General features: G+C 36.3%; 1 protein-coding gene across 2 annotated transcripts in view; it reads right to left on the bottom strand.

The window, feature by feature from the left end:
- Positions 1-12,902, bottom strand: part of ERBIN (erbb2 interacting protein) — a 100,503-nt gene that overhangs the window by 15,882 nt on the left and 71,719 nt on the right. Inside the window, exons 16-21 of one of the 2 annotated variants that reach the window (XM_086629564.1) lie at positions 11,446-11,567; positions 10,811-10,981; positions 9,835-10,017; positions 7,474-7,591; positions 5,602-5,785; positions 3,290-4,811 (exon numbers count right to left, since the gene is read on the bottom strand). In XM_086629564.1, the coding sequence (XP_086485690.1) occupies positions 3,290-4,811; positions 5,602-5,785; positions 7,474-7,591; positions 9,835-10,017; positions 10,811-10,981; positions 11,446-11,567 (2,300 nt within the window). The remainder of the gene's footprint in view (positions 1-3,289; positions 4,812-5,601; positions 5,786-7,473; positions 7,592-9,834; positions 10,018-10,810; positions 10,982-11,445; positions 11,568-12,902) is intronic. The other variant, XM_086629565.1, reaches the window with a different exon arrangement.

Genomic DNA, 12,902 nt, shown 5'->3' with positions numbered 1-12,902 from the left:
TTGAGGGTGGGGCAGAATTGAATGCATGCTTTCCAACAGCTTACATATATAACCACTAGAGAGCAGCTTGACATTTAAATAAGCTCTTTATCCCACAATAAATTATGCTTTGCATCAGGTAAGCAAATAATTTCTCCTAAATATATACAAAATTTCTATTTACAAATGGTCTCATGAACTGTTTTCACCTTCCTTCAACCAGATGAATAATTTTGTAAATGTAAAGGTGTATGCCCCTTAGAGCTTGTCAAAGGGATTACAAATGCTGGTTGCTTGAATGGAATCCTTTGTTAATGATTCTTGCTGGACTTAAAACTATCCTGTATCTCTCCTCATGCAAATTAAACTCTTGAAAGCATTTTCCTATCTATATCAGGTAAAAGTGGCTAATAAAACGAGACCTATCTTCTCCAATTTGTCCAACAAGCAGACACTGTTTATTTAAGTAGGTTCAACCCTCTCTCTCTCTTCCTCCAGTTAGTAAATTTTATAAAAACAAAATAAACAAGTACTTCAGTAACTTAGCAAACAAAAAAGAACAAACCAACCCACAACAAAACTAACCCCCAAAAAATCCACTACGCTCCCTTTCTTAATAAGCACAGAATAGAAATGATAAACATGCTTAAATTCAGTAACAGACTCAGAAGAGTCACAGCAAAGGCAATAATGCTAACCCATACTGTTGTGTATAACCACAGGCAAGATGATATGAATTAAATATTCATCGTAAGGCTCAATTTTGTATACCTGTTTTTGTCAGTGTTGTGTCTCATGCTTTAAAAAAAGAAACGCCATTTTAAGTCCATGAAAGCCTTGTGAAAGCAATTTCCAATAAATGTTCCTCAAATGAGATCTGTAATTGAACTTGTTCCTTAAATGAGTTCTGTAATTACTGAATTTTTTTTCAGACTTCAAAACATTTCAGAAGTCTGGTTTATAGATTAAGCCCCCCCACCCAGCTGACTTTTAATTACAAACAGAAATACCAAATCCATTATTTTAAAAGAACAAAGAAATATCCAGTAAATTCCTAGAATTTCCACATTATCATATTTGCCAGCTGCCATACAGGATCATATCTACATTTCTCACAGTTCAGATGTTACTTTTTAAGTCAGTCATATCCCAGGGAATATAAAGTAGACCATTATATACACATTCACTTTCAAACCCATAAATAAGTCTCAGATTGCTAAGTAAAAGCTACTTTAAAATGCTTCAAGGCCAGAACAAAAGAATCACACGCATACAAAACAGACTTCTAAGATCTTTTCAATTAGATGCACAGCTAAGATCTCAATAGCAGCTATTCCATATCACTCTAGAAGGAAACAAAATTTCAAGTTTACGTATAAAGCATGATAGAAGGTATAGACAGATATAAAGGGAATCAAGTCAGGCAATCAATTTCATTTCAGTAAAGGTGACTGCACTGCTACAGTACCTGAACAGATATCTTCCAGTAATTAAAGGAGGCCTACAGGAAAACTGGAGAGGGACTTTTTACAAGGGTGTATAGTGATAGGACAAGGGGCAATGGCTTTACACTGAAAAAGGGGAGATTTAGATTAGATATAAGGAAGAAATTCTTCCCTCTGAGGGTGGTGAGGCAGTGGAACAAGTTGCTCAGAGAAGCTGTGGCTGCCCCATCCCTGGAAGCGTTCAAGGCCAGGTTGGATGAGGCTTTGGGCAACCTGGTGTAGTGGAGGGTGTCCCTGCCCATGGCAGGGGGGCTGGAACTAGATGATCTTTGAGGTCCCTTCCAACCCAAACCATTCTGTGATTCTGTGATCACTAGTGTATTAAACATTGTTCCTAACATGTCAAACATAGACAAGATAAGAACAAGCTATCAACAAACTGCATTAGCAATGCACTGAAGTTTTGTTTTCCTCTCCATTCAGGGATTGCTAGGATTTTTGCTTCTCTACCATTTCATGTCATATTTGATACATGCATCCACAGAAAAATCAGAGAACGCACCTTTTATTAGGGTTGGAACATGATGAGGTTTGTGACCACCTTGTGGGACAAAGGGTCGTAGAATCATGTCCCCACAGTACAGCATGGTACTGTGAAAGCCTTGAAATATTTTATGTTGTACATGACTCAAACTGGATCATAAGAAGAGGTGCAGCTGTTGCACAGGCTTCTTTAATAAACAAACAAAATCCATCCCTTTCTATTGCTAGAACTTATGCAACTTTTGCAACAAGGCAAACCTATTTCTCCAAATACTTAGATTTCCAAAGAAAAATTGTTGTAAAAAGTATTTTTTCCAACCATCTCCAATTAAATTTCGTTAGCTATCACAGATACTGAAGTATTTAGCATAATCATCACAAACCAAACTATGTTCTTCCAAAGAAATTAAAAAAGAAAATCCATCTAGCTGGCATAATCAAAACCTATTTTAGCTGCTTTACCCACTTCCCCTCCAAGAAACAGGATCAGGCTAATGACAATCTATCCATTTTTTAGTGATGGTATTTTAAACTGGTTTAGCTGGACAGCACAGATTACACTCTTCCAGTCTCTACTCAAATTCTTTGAATATACGTAATTGTTCAGCTCTATGTATCAGATCAAATTCTTGACAGCATTTACAGTACATAAAGAATCCTGTTCATCATCTCTAGTTATATCAAAACCTCCTATGATTTCCTGAAATGAGCAAGATTTTTAAGTGTTCTCATCTCACACCAATAAATATTCATTCAACAATCTGTCAGATATCCAACTTCAAAAGACAACTGGCTTGGAGGCAAATACATGCTAATTACAGCTTTTGAATTCTTCAGCAACTGAAGCTGTAAGACCTATACTTCCAAACAGATTTTACTGATTTTCTTTTCCTTGTTCTTAAAAAGAAGAAACAGAGGGAAAAAAAAAAAGCAGAACAGAAAGATCAAGAAGTATAAGGGAGTATTTTAGTATAATGTGAATACAATGCTACAATAAAAATTATCTGCCCTAAAAGAGCTAGCCTTGCAGTCCAGCAGGTCAATGTGACATTATTTAATATATTCTAAAGTAATTGGACTAAGCTGGCAAGTACGATGTAAAAACAATAGGGTCTTTTTTTCCTTTGGGAGAAAAGTTTGTTTACAGTCCACTATTTGTCTGTTTCTCAGATACTCAACGTAAAACACATTAATCCTTTTTAAGACAGTATCAGCAGTACGTTTTCACTGATAATTAAAGGCAGTTCAAAACACAGCGTATTTAACTTATTCCATATCCAGGTAACAGAAAGGTAGAAAAGTTTAAAAATCATTACTTTTACCTTTTCTAGCTTTTTAGCCTCAATATGTCGCAGCACCTGTTCCCTCCAGTCATGAGGGACTTTACTTTTTCCTGGAGCATCTAGTAAAGAGTGCTCAGAGTTAACCCTTGGGTTTGATCTCTTTGAAGGGCTAGTCCGGGAGTAATTGAAGTCACTAACTGACATAGTTCTTTCTGGTATTTCATTCACTGATGGCCGAGCACTCTGTGGTCGGGCTACATTTGGGCCATCAATGCTGTATGTCCTGGCAGAAAGAGGTCTCTGTTGCCCGGACATTACTGGTGGAGCTCTTCCCATTGAATGTAAATCTCTGTATGTCAAATAATCCCCTTCAGGAACCTGGGCCCGCCTTGAAGGTCCAGTATCCCCAACATTTACAGAAGCTGTAGAAGATACACTGCTCTGCCTTTGAAGCGTGTGTCTGGTTGCTCCTGAGAGCAGTCTATCATTCGGTGGAATAGCCCACATATCTATATGTCTCCCCGACATCCGTTGATGAGTGTTGTACACAGTGCTGGCTCGGACGTTGTTATGATTGGAGAAATTCATATTGGCAGAATGCTTTACATAGCTGGGGGTTTCTGTACTGTCAGACCTCAGCAGACGTGAAGGAGGTAAGCTGCCTTGTTCTACTTGGGTGTTTTGTTTCTGGGGCCACAAGGTGTCTTTCGCTGTTGCACTGCTGCTGTACTGAATATTATACTGGGGAGCGCAGAACATCTGTGCACCACCTGCAGCTGATCCTCTTGCTGTATTAGCACCTTCCGGATTGTGATTTGAGTCAAACTTGAGCAGAGTTTTTGCAGAAGATACTAAATCAGATGATGATGACGACCCAGGAAAAACCTGCAAAGGCTGATCATACAGAAGAGTAGCAGATTTACTTCGGACTATGTTTTTTCCATCTGCACTATCAGCTGCTGATTTTACCACTGAGTTTGGCTGTTGAGATCCATTCTCATGGACAATATCATAAATTTTCAGACCACCGGTGTCCATACTGGTGATGCTGTGAGATTTCATCACAGGACCACTTCTCTGTGGAGACAAATCTTCAGTGCTCCTCGAAACAGACAGCTCAGCAGAATTGTCATCAACTGTAGTGCTTCTTGTTAGTTCATCTTTACTGGGAGACTGTACTGCTTCCTCGGGATGTCCATTTACTTTATTTATAGGATATTTATTTCCATTTTCCAGGTGCTCACTTTCTTCTTTCGTGTTGTTATTCAAAAAGCCCTTTATTGAAACTGTTTCCTGTGTTTGTAATCTTTCTACAGGAACTGGCACTGCCTCTTCACTAACTAGCTTATTGATGTTCATGTTTATTTGGTCTAATTTGTGAGACTCCTCTGCAGGAGTGCTTAGATCAACACCTTTTCCTATCAGGCCTAATCTTTCTCCAATGCTTAATTCATATTCAGACAAATTTGTAACCTTCTCTTGCATATTTATTTTTTCTTCTACTGTAATGCTCAATTCAGCTCCATTTTGCAAAAGATTATTCAAATTTTCATCTTCTCTCCTGGAAAACAAGATGGCTCTTAAAAGAAATTCCAAAAGGAACCAACATATTAAGAACTATTTTAGAAAAAATAATCATTAACATGCAACACAGCCATACTGTGCACACAAAACAGGACAAAGAACGATATACAACCAGATTTATGATTATCTATCTTACCATTGCAGAAATGCATTACATAGAAGGCTCATTTTGGCCATGTTTGTGTCACCTGATTTCAGAACTTTGTTTAAATTCCACAGGAATTATTAAAGACAATTTAAATGTGTCAAAAAGTATAAAATGAAATAACTCATTTTTTTATCAAATACATGCAAGTTCCATGACAATTTTGGACAAGTGCCTTGTTTCTATTGGCAATTTTTTTTTTTTTAAATGGCACCTTCTAACTAAAACTTGAAGAGCAGCAACTTGTAAGTCCATTCTTTATTAACTTCTAAAAGCCTCTCATAGTTACATTAGTAATCAAACTGATCTTCAAAATTATGTAAATAAAAACACAGGGCTTGTAAAGTGGTGTATGGAAGTGTTTTTCAGGGATAACAAATTATAAGGATGAAATTATTATACCCTATTATTAAAACAGATAGGAATCATGTCTTGTATATTAAAAGTAGCCTCTGAATTTCATTGTCCCTTTTTTTTTTTAAGAAAACTATTCCATTATTTGACCTAATTTTAAAAAAAATATATTATTTCATGCATGATAAATTAATGAATTAAAGGAATGGACACATAATAAAAGATGAAGTAACATTTTTCTATTATATTTGCTCAGTGGTATACAAACCTGATCTTGGATAAAACAGCAGCTTGGGTTTCTTTGTCTGGAGAACAGAGAGAAATATCTTGGCTACTGTCAGTATTTAAGGAAACAGAATCTGACATTCGAGAAGGAGAGGAACAGTTGCTGTTATTTTGATTGCTATTGTGGGTAGCTTCATCTGATAAGGAATCAGCATCTTTTGAATCATCTGTAATAAAAATTTACCAATTTAGTTACAGACACGTACATCTGTTCGATAGCCATTTATGCGTGTATGTTATGGTATTTAGAAATTGTCTTTTGTTCTTCACTAATTCTTACTACTGGAAACTAAAATGTAAGCTAACATCTTGGCAAACTTCATTTAAACTTACAAAAGACTGTTGGCAATAGTTCCTATTTTTAAAATATTTGGCTCAGTGTAACCAGCCCTCATCTGCTAATGACATTTAACTTGTTGCTTTATTCCAAGTTTCCTTGGCATAAGCTAGTGCTACATTATGTAATATTTCCCAAAAATATCTATCAATCACATTTCTGTTTTTGCAATGATTTTGAAGTTTCGAATTATATGAGTCTATTAGCCCCTACAAAAATGAAGTACACTGCTTCACATGCAGGATTTTGAAAGTGTACACAGTTCTTGATTCTGAAGATTATATTATTGTAAACCAGCTATTTATTAGATCAAGCACTCTGGAAAGACCTAGATCACCAGATAAGATCTGTATAGTTTCATAAATGTGAAAAAACAGGAAAGAAGAATGTTTTTCTGCATGTTTGGGACGACATTTTCAGAGTAATTTACACTCTGCACATTGACTCGTGCATCATGTATGCATACTTATGTACTACATCCACATAAAAATAATTTCTCTGTGGGACTTCAAGCCAGCCATGACTTTGACATAAGTGTACAAACACACACATTTAAATTTTTGCTTCAAGACACAGTTAACAGGTGTCAAAAGCATAAATTCCATGAAACTAATGTCTATTTCCGGAGACAAGAAAGAAGTTTTGACTTAGTACTTGAGTCAGGCATAAAAACCCAAAGACAGCATTGATGAACATCAATCTTTTCACCTGCATGTGACCCTCAGCAGACTCTTCCAGCTATTTCTGTGTGGTTTTCCTTCATCTCCACTATATCTCACTCTTTTATATCTGATGGCCACAAAAGCCTTCTATGCTGGAAAGTAATGGACTAGGATATCTTATGAAGGAAAACACAATTTGCTCTACAAATTTTAAATGATGTTTTCTCTGAATCCTAGGTCATTCGTTACTCTTAAGGAAATGGTTAACCAGATCGAAGTTATCTTTCAGAGAATATAAAACTTAGGTAACAAAAACAATGTTCTGAAGTTTCCTGTTGGAGGAAAGAAGGAAAATAAAAGAGTAAAGAGATTCTGGGGCAAGAGTTGCCACAAGAAAGGCTTATTCTTAAACTGTAGGAAGAGAGCACAACTCTTCTGAGAAATATAAACAAGTGACATTGCTGTCTACAGCAAGCAATAATCCACAAAATATGGGAGAAATACAGAGTATTTCCAAGGTAAATACCACTTTCTCCAATCCTTTTCTTCAGCGTAACAAGAGTGTGTTCAACTCCCTCAAAACACACACATTTCCTTTCTCCCTCTGCTTTTAAACTGATGACAAAAATCAAGAAAAATAGGATGTCAACATAGCTTTCTCTACCATACACCTGAGTATAAAATATTGCAGAATTTTTTTCTGCTTTTATTGCTTAACTAGAGAACTGATCATCTTTCTTTTAAAAGATACAAAATAAATCTACTTTTACATAATTTAATTGGAAAAACTAGCCACTTTGAGTAGAGTAATTACCAGAATCACACAACACTTCTATTGCTTTTTATGGTCTCTAACCTTTTTTGTTATTGCTAAGAGCCACCACTTTTGGTTGGTTTATGGAGGTTTCTATCAGCGGTGGTCGCATTTCTGCCATTTTCATCTCTTCATCAGAGGAAAGTTCTTCTGACTCCTGCTAAAGGAAAAACAGCTTTACACTGTGCATTTTAAAGAACTGCTTAAAGGTTACGTAAATGCTATCTAAACTGTCACCCAGTGAACAATAAAGGGAAAAAAACCCAAGCAACATAACATAGGCCTGATAACAGCCGTGTAGTGCATTTGTAGTGCAAGTCAACTCAATTTAGTAATATTTACCACTGAACTATCTATCTTTAAAAAGCAGGACATGCAGACTTGCATTGTCACTGATGAACCCCATGGGAACGACACTCAAACCAGTAACTTCAGCTGCAAAAACCTACTTGGAGCAAGTAGATGCAGCCTCTGTTCCACCATTGGAGAGAAACCATTAACTCCAGTGAAGTCCAAGTCAGAAAGTTATCACTGAACCAGCAATCACCCCAGACTGACTAGCTGGGTATTGGTTTTGCAGAAAGATCAAACCGACCCAGACAATCCCAGGAATGGAGAACTAGGCTGTGAGAAAAGACTGAATGAACTTGGCTTGCCTGGTCTAGGAAAAAAAGAGCAAGTGTAGCTTGGTTTTATATCTTTAAATATACATTGGCAGTAAATTCCAACTGGAAGGGAAGTTATTTAACTTCAAGAACAATGGCACAGGAATAAAGCAATGCTGAACACATCTAAGCTAGAAATCACTAGCTCCTAACCATAAGATGGAGCTCAGTGCACTTACGAAAGTGATTAACTGACAAAGCTGTGGCAAGAGCAGCCATGTGACTGATTCAGTATCCTACTACCAACCCTGTATTCCTATCATCTTCAAAAAAATCACTGTTTCCAGTAGTATTTTGAGAGAAAAAAAAAACTTCCCTCCATAAAATGGAAATTTCTTTCTAGTAAACATACTTCCTATTACAAATGCTACAAAATCCATGCTGCAGATTGCCCAGAGTCTGTCAATGTTCACTTTTTCTTTCAAGTTTCAGAACATTTAATGTGTGGAACCTACTGAAGCACCACCTTTCCCATGATGCTAACTACCTGGCCAGTTCTTTTGACTGCAGGGAGGACAAACCTGGCCAATATGTAGCAAACAAGCTATGATAATCTTCATTAAAAATAAAAGTCCATGTTTTTCTCTGCAATCAGAACAGATAACCTCTTCACTGCCTCTACCACATGGCCTTTCCTCTTGCATGTGACATACAACAAGTGTAATCAATGTTGAAATGAAAAACTTGCAATTGAATTCGAATATCTAAACTTTGCAAGCTGTAACAGAGCTACCAGCGTAGGTTGGTACACGCAAGTACAGCATAGACTATCCTTGACTGACTACACACTGCTGCCTCATTTACGTACTAGTCTACAGCGTTCTACAAAGAATTGCTGTCATTATCAATAGACAACTAATACGATTTTCTGAAATTATGCTTTTAAACTAAAGAAAAATGTCAAAACTAATATTTTCAGAAAGTACGTAGAAGCAGGAATGTGCTCGTGGGGAAATAGCCAGCAAAAGCCACAATTGCTTGTCACTAAGTCTCTTCAGCAGAAGTATGATGTATTCGTGTTTCACTGCTTACACAACACAGGCAAAAATTCTCCTTGTGAAACTACGAAAAAAGCATTTTACAGGTTGTGACTGGCAACTGATTAAGTGACAAGTTCCAAAATTTGTTGTAAGTCTGAAACATTCTAAATAAATGAATACATGGTGTTCGTCAGAGAGATGCACAAAGAGTTTAGAAGTTCAAAATCTCTGATTCTTTGTAAGAGGTAAATTCAATCCAAGTCATATGCATGACAGTTCACTAATAAAAACAGAGGAATACATATTTTTAATGCCACCTTTCACTTTTCATTTGAAACTACTGTGCATAGACACTTGGATATACAAATTTTTGATTGCTCCCGTGAATCAGATATTTTGTCATTTCAGTGGCAATTAAAATTCACTAATTAATGAAGAACTGACAATCAAGCAAAACTTGGCAAATTCTGATCTTTTCGCAGTTTGATACTTAGGTCAACTTTTAATCAGGTTTGCTTTGTTTCTCTTCAAATGCATGTAGCTTTCATTATGAACTTCTTATTAGCTATTTCAACTTTTACTTAAAATAATCTGAAGTGAGAAAAATACTGCATTGTAAACCATCTGCAAAATTACAGAATTTATGGATGGCAATTTTCTGCTATTGTCAACATAAATTTTCATCTCCCAGAGCAATAAATTCAATATAACACCAGCACAATTCTTTGACTGCTATGATGTTAATTGCAATGCCATACCTCGAGCGTGTCTTCATGGTTGACAATTGTTTTCGTGTTCTGCAAGGTTTTAACAAGTGCAGTCATCTGTGAATTTGCGGTGCTGTGCTCAGCTTCTGGTTCAGTAGGCTTCTGCACAGAGCTTCCTGCTGAATACTGCTTTCTCTCATCCGCTTTGTTCTTTATTGAAGCAATTTCTGAAGTCTATAGGATTGAGAACATTAGTAGAAAAAACATCCTGAAAGGTTTTCAGTAACATCTGGTATTTAGAGTTAATATGATATATTTTGGGAAACTATGGAACAGAAAATCTGAGCATTGAAATTATAAAGTATGAAATGCACTGGGTATGAAACGCAGAGAAACCTCTGCGGATTACTGAGGTACAGTCCCTACCATTTGTCAATCAATTTGATTCTCCTCCTTATTGATGTCAGTTTGTGCCATTAACTTTCCAGTTAAACTCAAAAAAAGGCCAAGAGTACCTACAATGAGACATATCAGCACCAAACAGCAGTCCTACCATCTCTCATGCTACATCAACCTGTTGGAGACTCTTGACTCCTGTGCCAACTTGCTATGATCACCTTCCCAACTTACCATGTAAAACCTCCAGTCATGAGGCCAGTAGTAAGATCCTTAGAGATTATCCTAAATTTAATTGTGAAGTCTGGTGGATAAAAGAGGATTCAGAGGATGATAAAGATGCCATCCACCAGAAATCGAACAAGCTGGCTCCTTAACACATCCATAGTTTGTATTTGTCTGAGAATCAAGCCACTTTCCTTGCTCTTACTGTCTGAGAAAAATTGCTACTGCAAACCAGACATTTATTACAATCTTCTTTAGATAGTGAAGAGGTTAAGTTCTGTTCTTTAATCTGACAATTTTTCTTGCTAAAGCATTAGTGGGTAGGGAGAAGAGATTTAAAAGGAATCAATGACACTCTAGATGTTTGGAAGTTCTTGCAAAGTCAGAAGAGAGTATTATCTCTAACCTTTACCCCCACATCTTTTACAGAAACTGTCTGGCCTTCTCGTTTTGACTCCTTAGCAATATCTTCAGTAGATTCTTCATCCTTTAGCCTATGTACAATTGTCTGGACTGTTTTGACCATATTCTTCAGTTCATCAGGATATGGAGTTGGGTATCTCTTTAGGTTGCCTTCCTGTGTAACAAAAAGCAATAATGTTCTACATTTAATTAAATGGCATAATTAAAACATCACCTTTAAAAAAGACAATGAATTAGGACAACGTACCGAACAATCTAGGACCTCCAGTTTGCTGTTTGAGTCTACCTGCACTGTAGTCTATAAAACCTAGCAAGATTATGAATCACTTCCCCCACTCCCCCAAACATGTCCATTGATTGCAAGCAGGAAGAATTATGACAACTGTAATTTACTAGAAGAAAATTCAGGATTAATCATTGCTTCCACACTATCCTTCTCCACAGCATCACCAGTCAGTCTCCTAGTTATGCCCTACATTGCCTTTTATCAGTTGGCGTAAGACTTGATTTCTTCAGCAGAGCTAAATCCAGAGCCAAAGTAAGGAAAAGGATGGGATTCAGGAGTGAGAACAAGAGGGAGCGAAGCACCAAGTATTCAAAAATAAATTCAATACTAACCCGAGGCGGTGCCTCTCTCTCATCTTTGTCTTCATCACACTCAAATGCCACCTGAGCACGCTGTTTCCGCTGTTCCTCCCACAGAGATGGATTGAAACTTTCATTATCAGATATGAACATAACTTAAGAAAAAAAAAAAGAGACTCTCATAAGAATAGGCTACATTATGGGAAATCAAAATCCTCTTTTTCTTTCTCTTGCACAGGATCGGTGTGCTTTTGTATGCATTCTTAAAAGATAAGAGACTAGCAGCACCATTAATTGAAGACTAGCTGCACTACCATTGCTTTATGACCTTGGCTGTATTTTCATAATAGTAAAATCCATATCTACAAAGTAAAAAACTTCATAAACACAGCTGTACACTAGTCTTAACACTCACACTCAAAATATTTTTATTCATATATATGTATAAATAGGAAAATACGTATTTGTGTATATATATAAATGTAAATTGGACTTATATAGATTTATATAGCCCAACTTCATTAAGGTGGTCTCATTAAGCACATATAAGAGCATTCTCTCAATTTCAATGAATGAAGATTTAAAAATGAAAAATAAGTGACAAAAACCTGCATAATTACTAATCCTGAAAAAAACTTTAAGTGTCTAAAACTTAAGGTAAACATATGATTTTGCATAAGTTATACAAATGACAGGAGCTTTGCAAACTTATTTCCTGCTGAATTTTACAAGAGAGAAAAAAAAAGATCTTTTGGGTACCAGTGTCTCTTATTCTAGCATGTCTCCATGCCTTGTGTTACATGAGCCAGGTTCCACTTTAGCATGCCAAATAGTCTAATAAATCTGCTACCACCACCACAGCAAATGTATATCCTTCACTAGCAATGCCAAGACTGTTCATATTAACTACTTCTACGCCTGAAAAATACTTATTATAATAATTATTATTTAATTGGGTAAAATTATAATTTTAACATATCTGAAAATATTCTAATTGACTTCACTATCACTGAAACTGTTCCCCCCAAAAACCAGATAAAGAATTTTAAAGATTTTTATTTTTAAAACTGCTATGTATTGAACTTTAAACCTTCCATTTGGAACGACCACATTGAAGGCAGGTATTCTGTCAATTTAACCCAAACAAGCAGCCCTTTCCTTGTTTACAGAAACAAACCCGTCACCTGGGTAAAAAAAAGTTCAAATGGAGAGATTGCTTTCAAGAACAATCCTGAACTTTATTGAATCTCCAAATGATTTTGTAATTCTCACATTTAATGAGAAGTATTGCAGATGCTTTATCTGCGTTAGAGGCACTAAAAAGTGATGCACCATTTACTGTTTTTGCTGATATTTTTGATTACTCCTCTCTCAGTGTACTAGACATTTGTGCCATGGAACAGCAAATGTTGCCCCTTGCCAGTTTTCAATTATTGCCATTGTCATGTGCTCCCTCTCCTTTTCTGTTAAGCAGAACAAGCTCTTTTCCT

This window comes from Tauraco erythrolophus, chromosome Z (genome assembly GCF_009769465.1).
Source record: "Tauraco erythrolophus isolate bTauEry1 chromosome Z, bTauEry1.pri, whole genome shotgun sequence".
In the NCBI taxonomy this organism is placed as follows: domain Eukaryota; kingdom Metazoa; phylum Chordata; class Aves; order Musophagiformes; family Musophagidae; genus Tauraco; species Tauraco erythrolophus.
The sequence above is the reverse complement of the archived record's forward strand: the minus strand, read 5'-3'. Positions and strand labels throughout refer to the sequence as shown.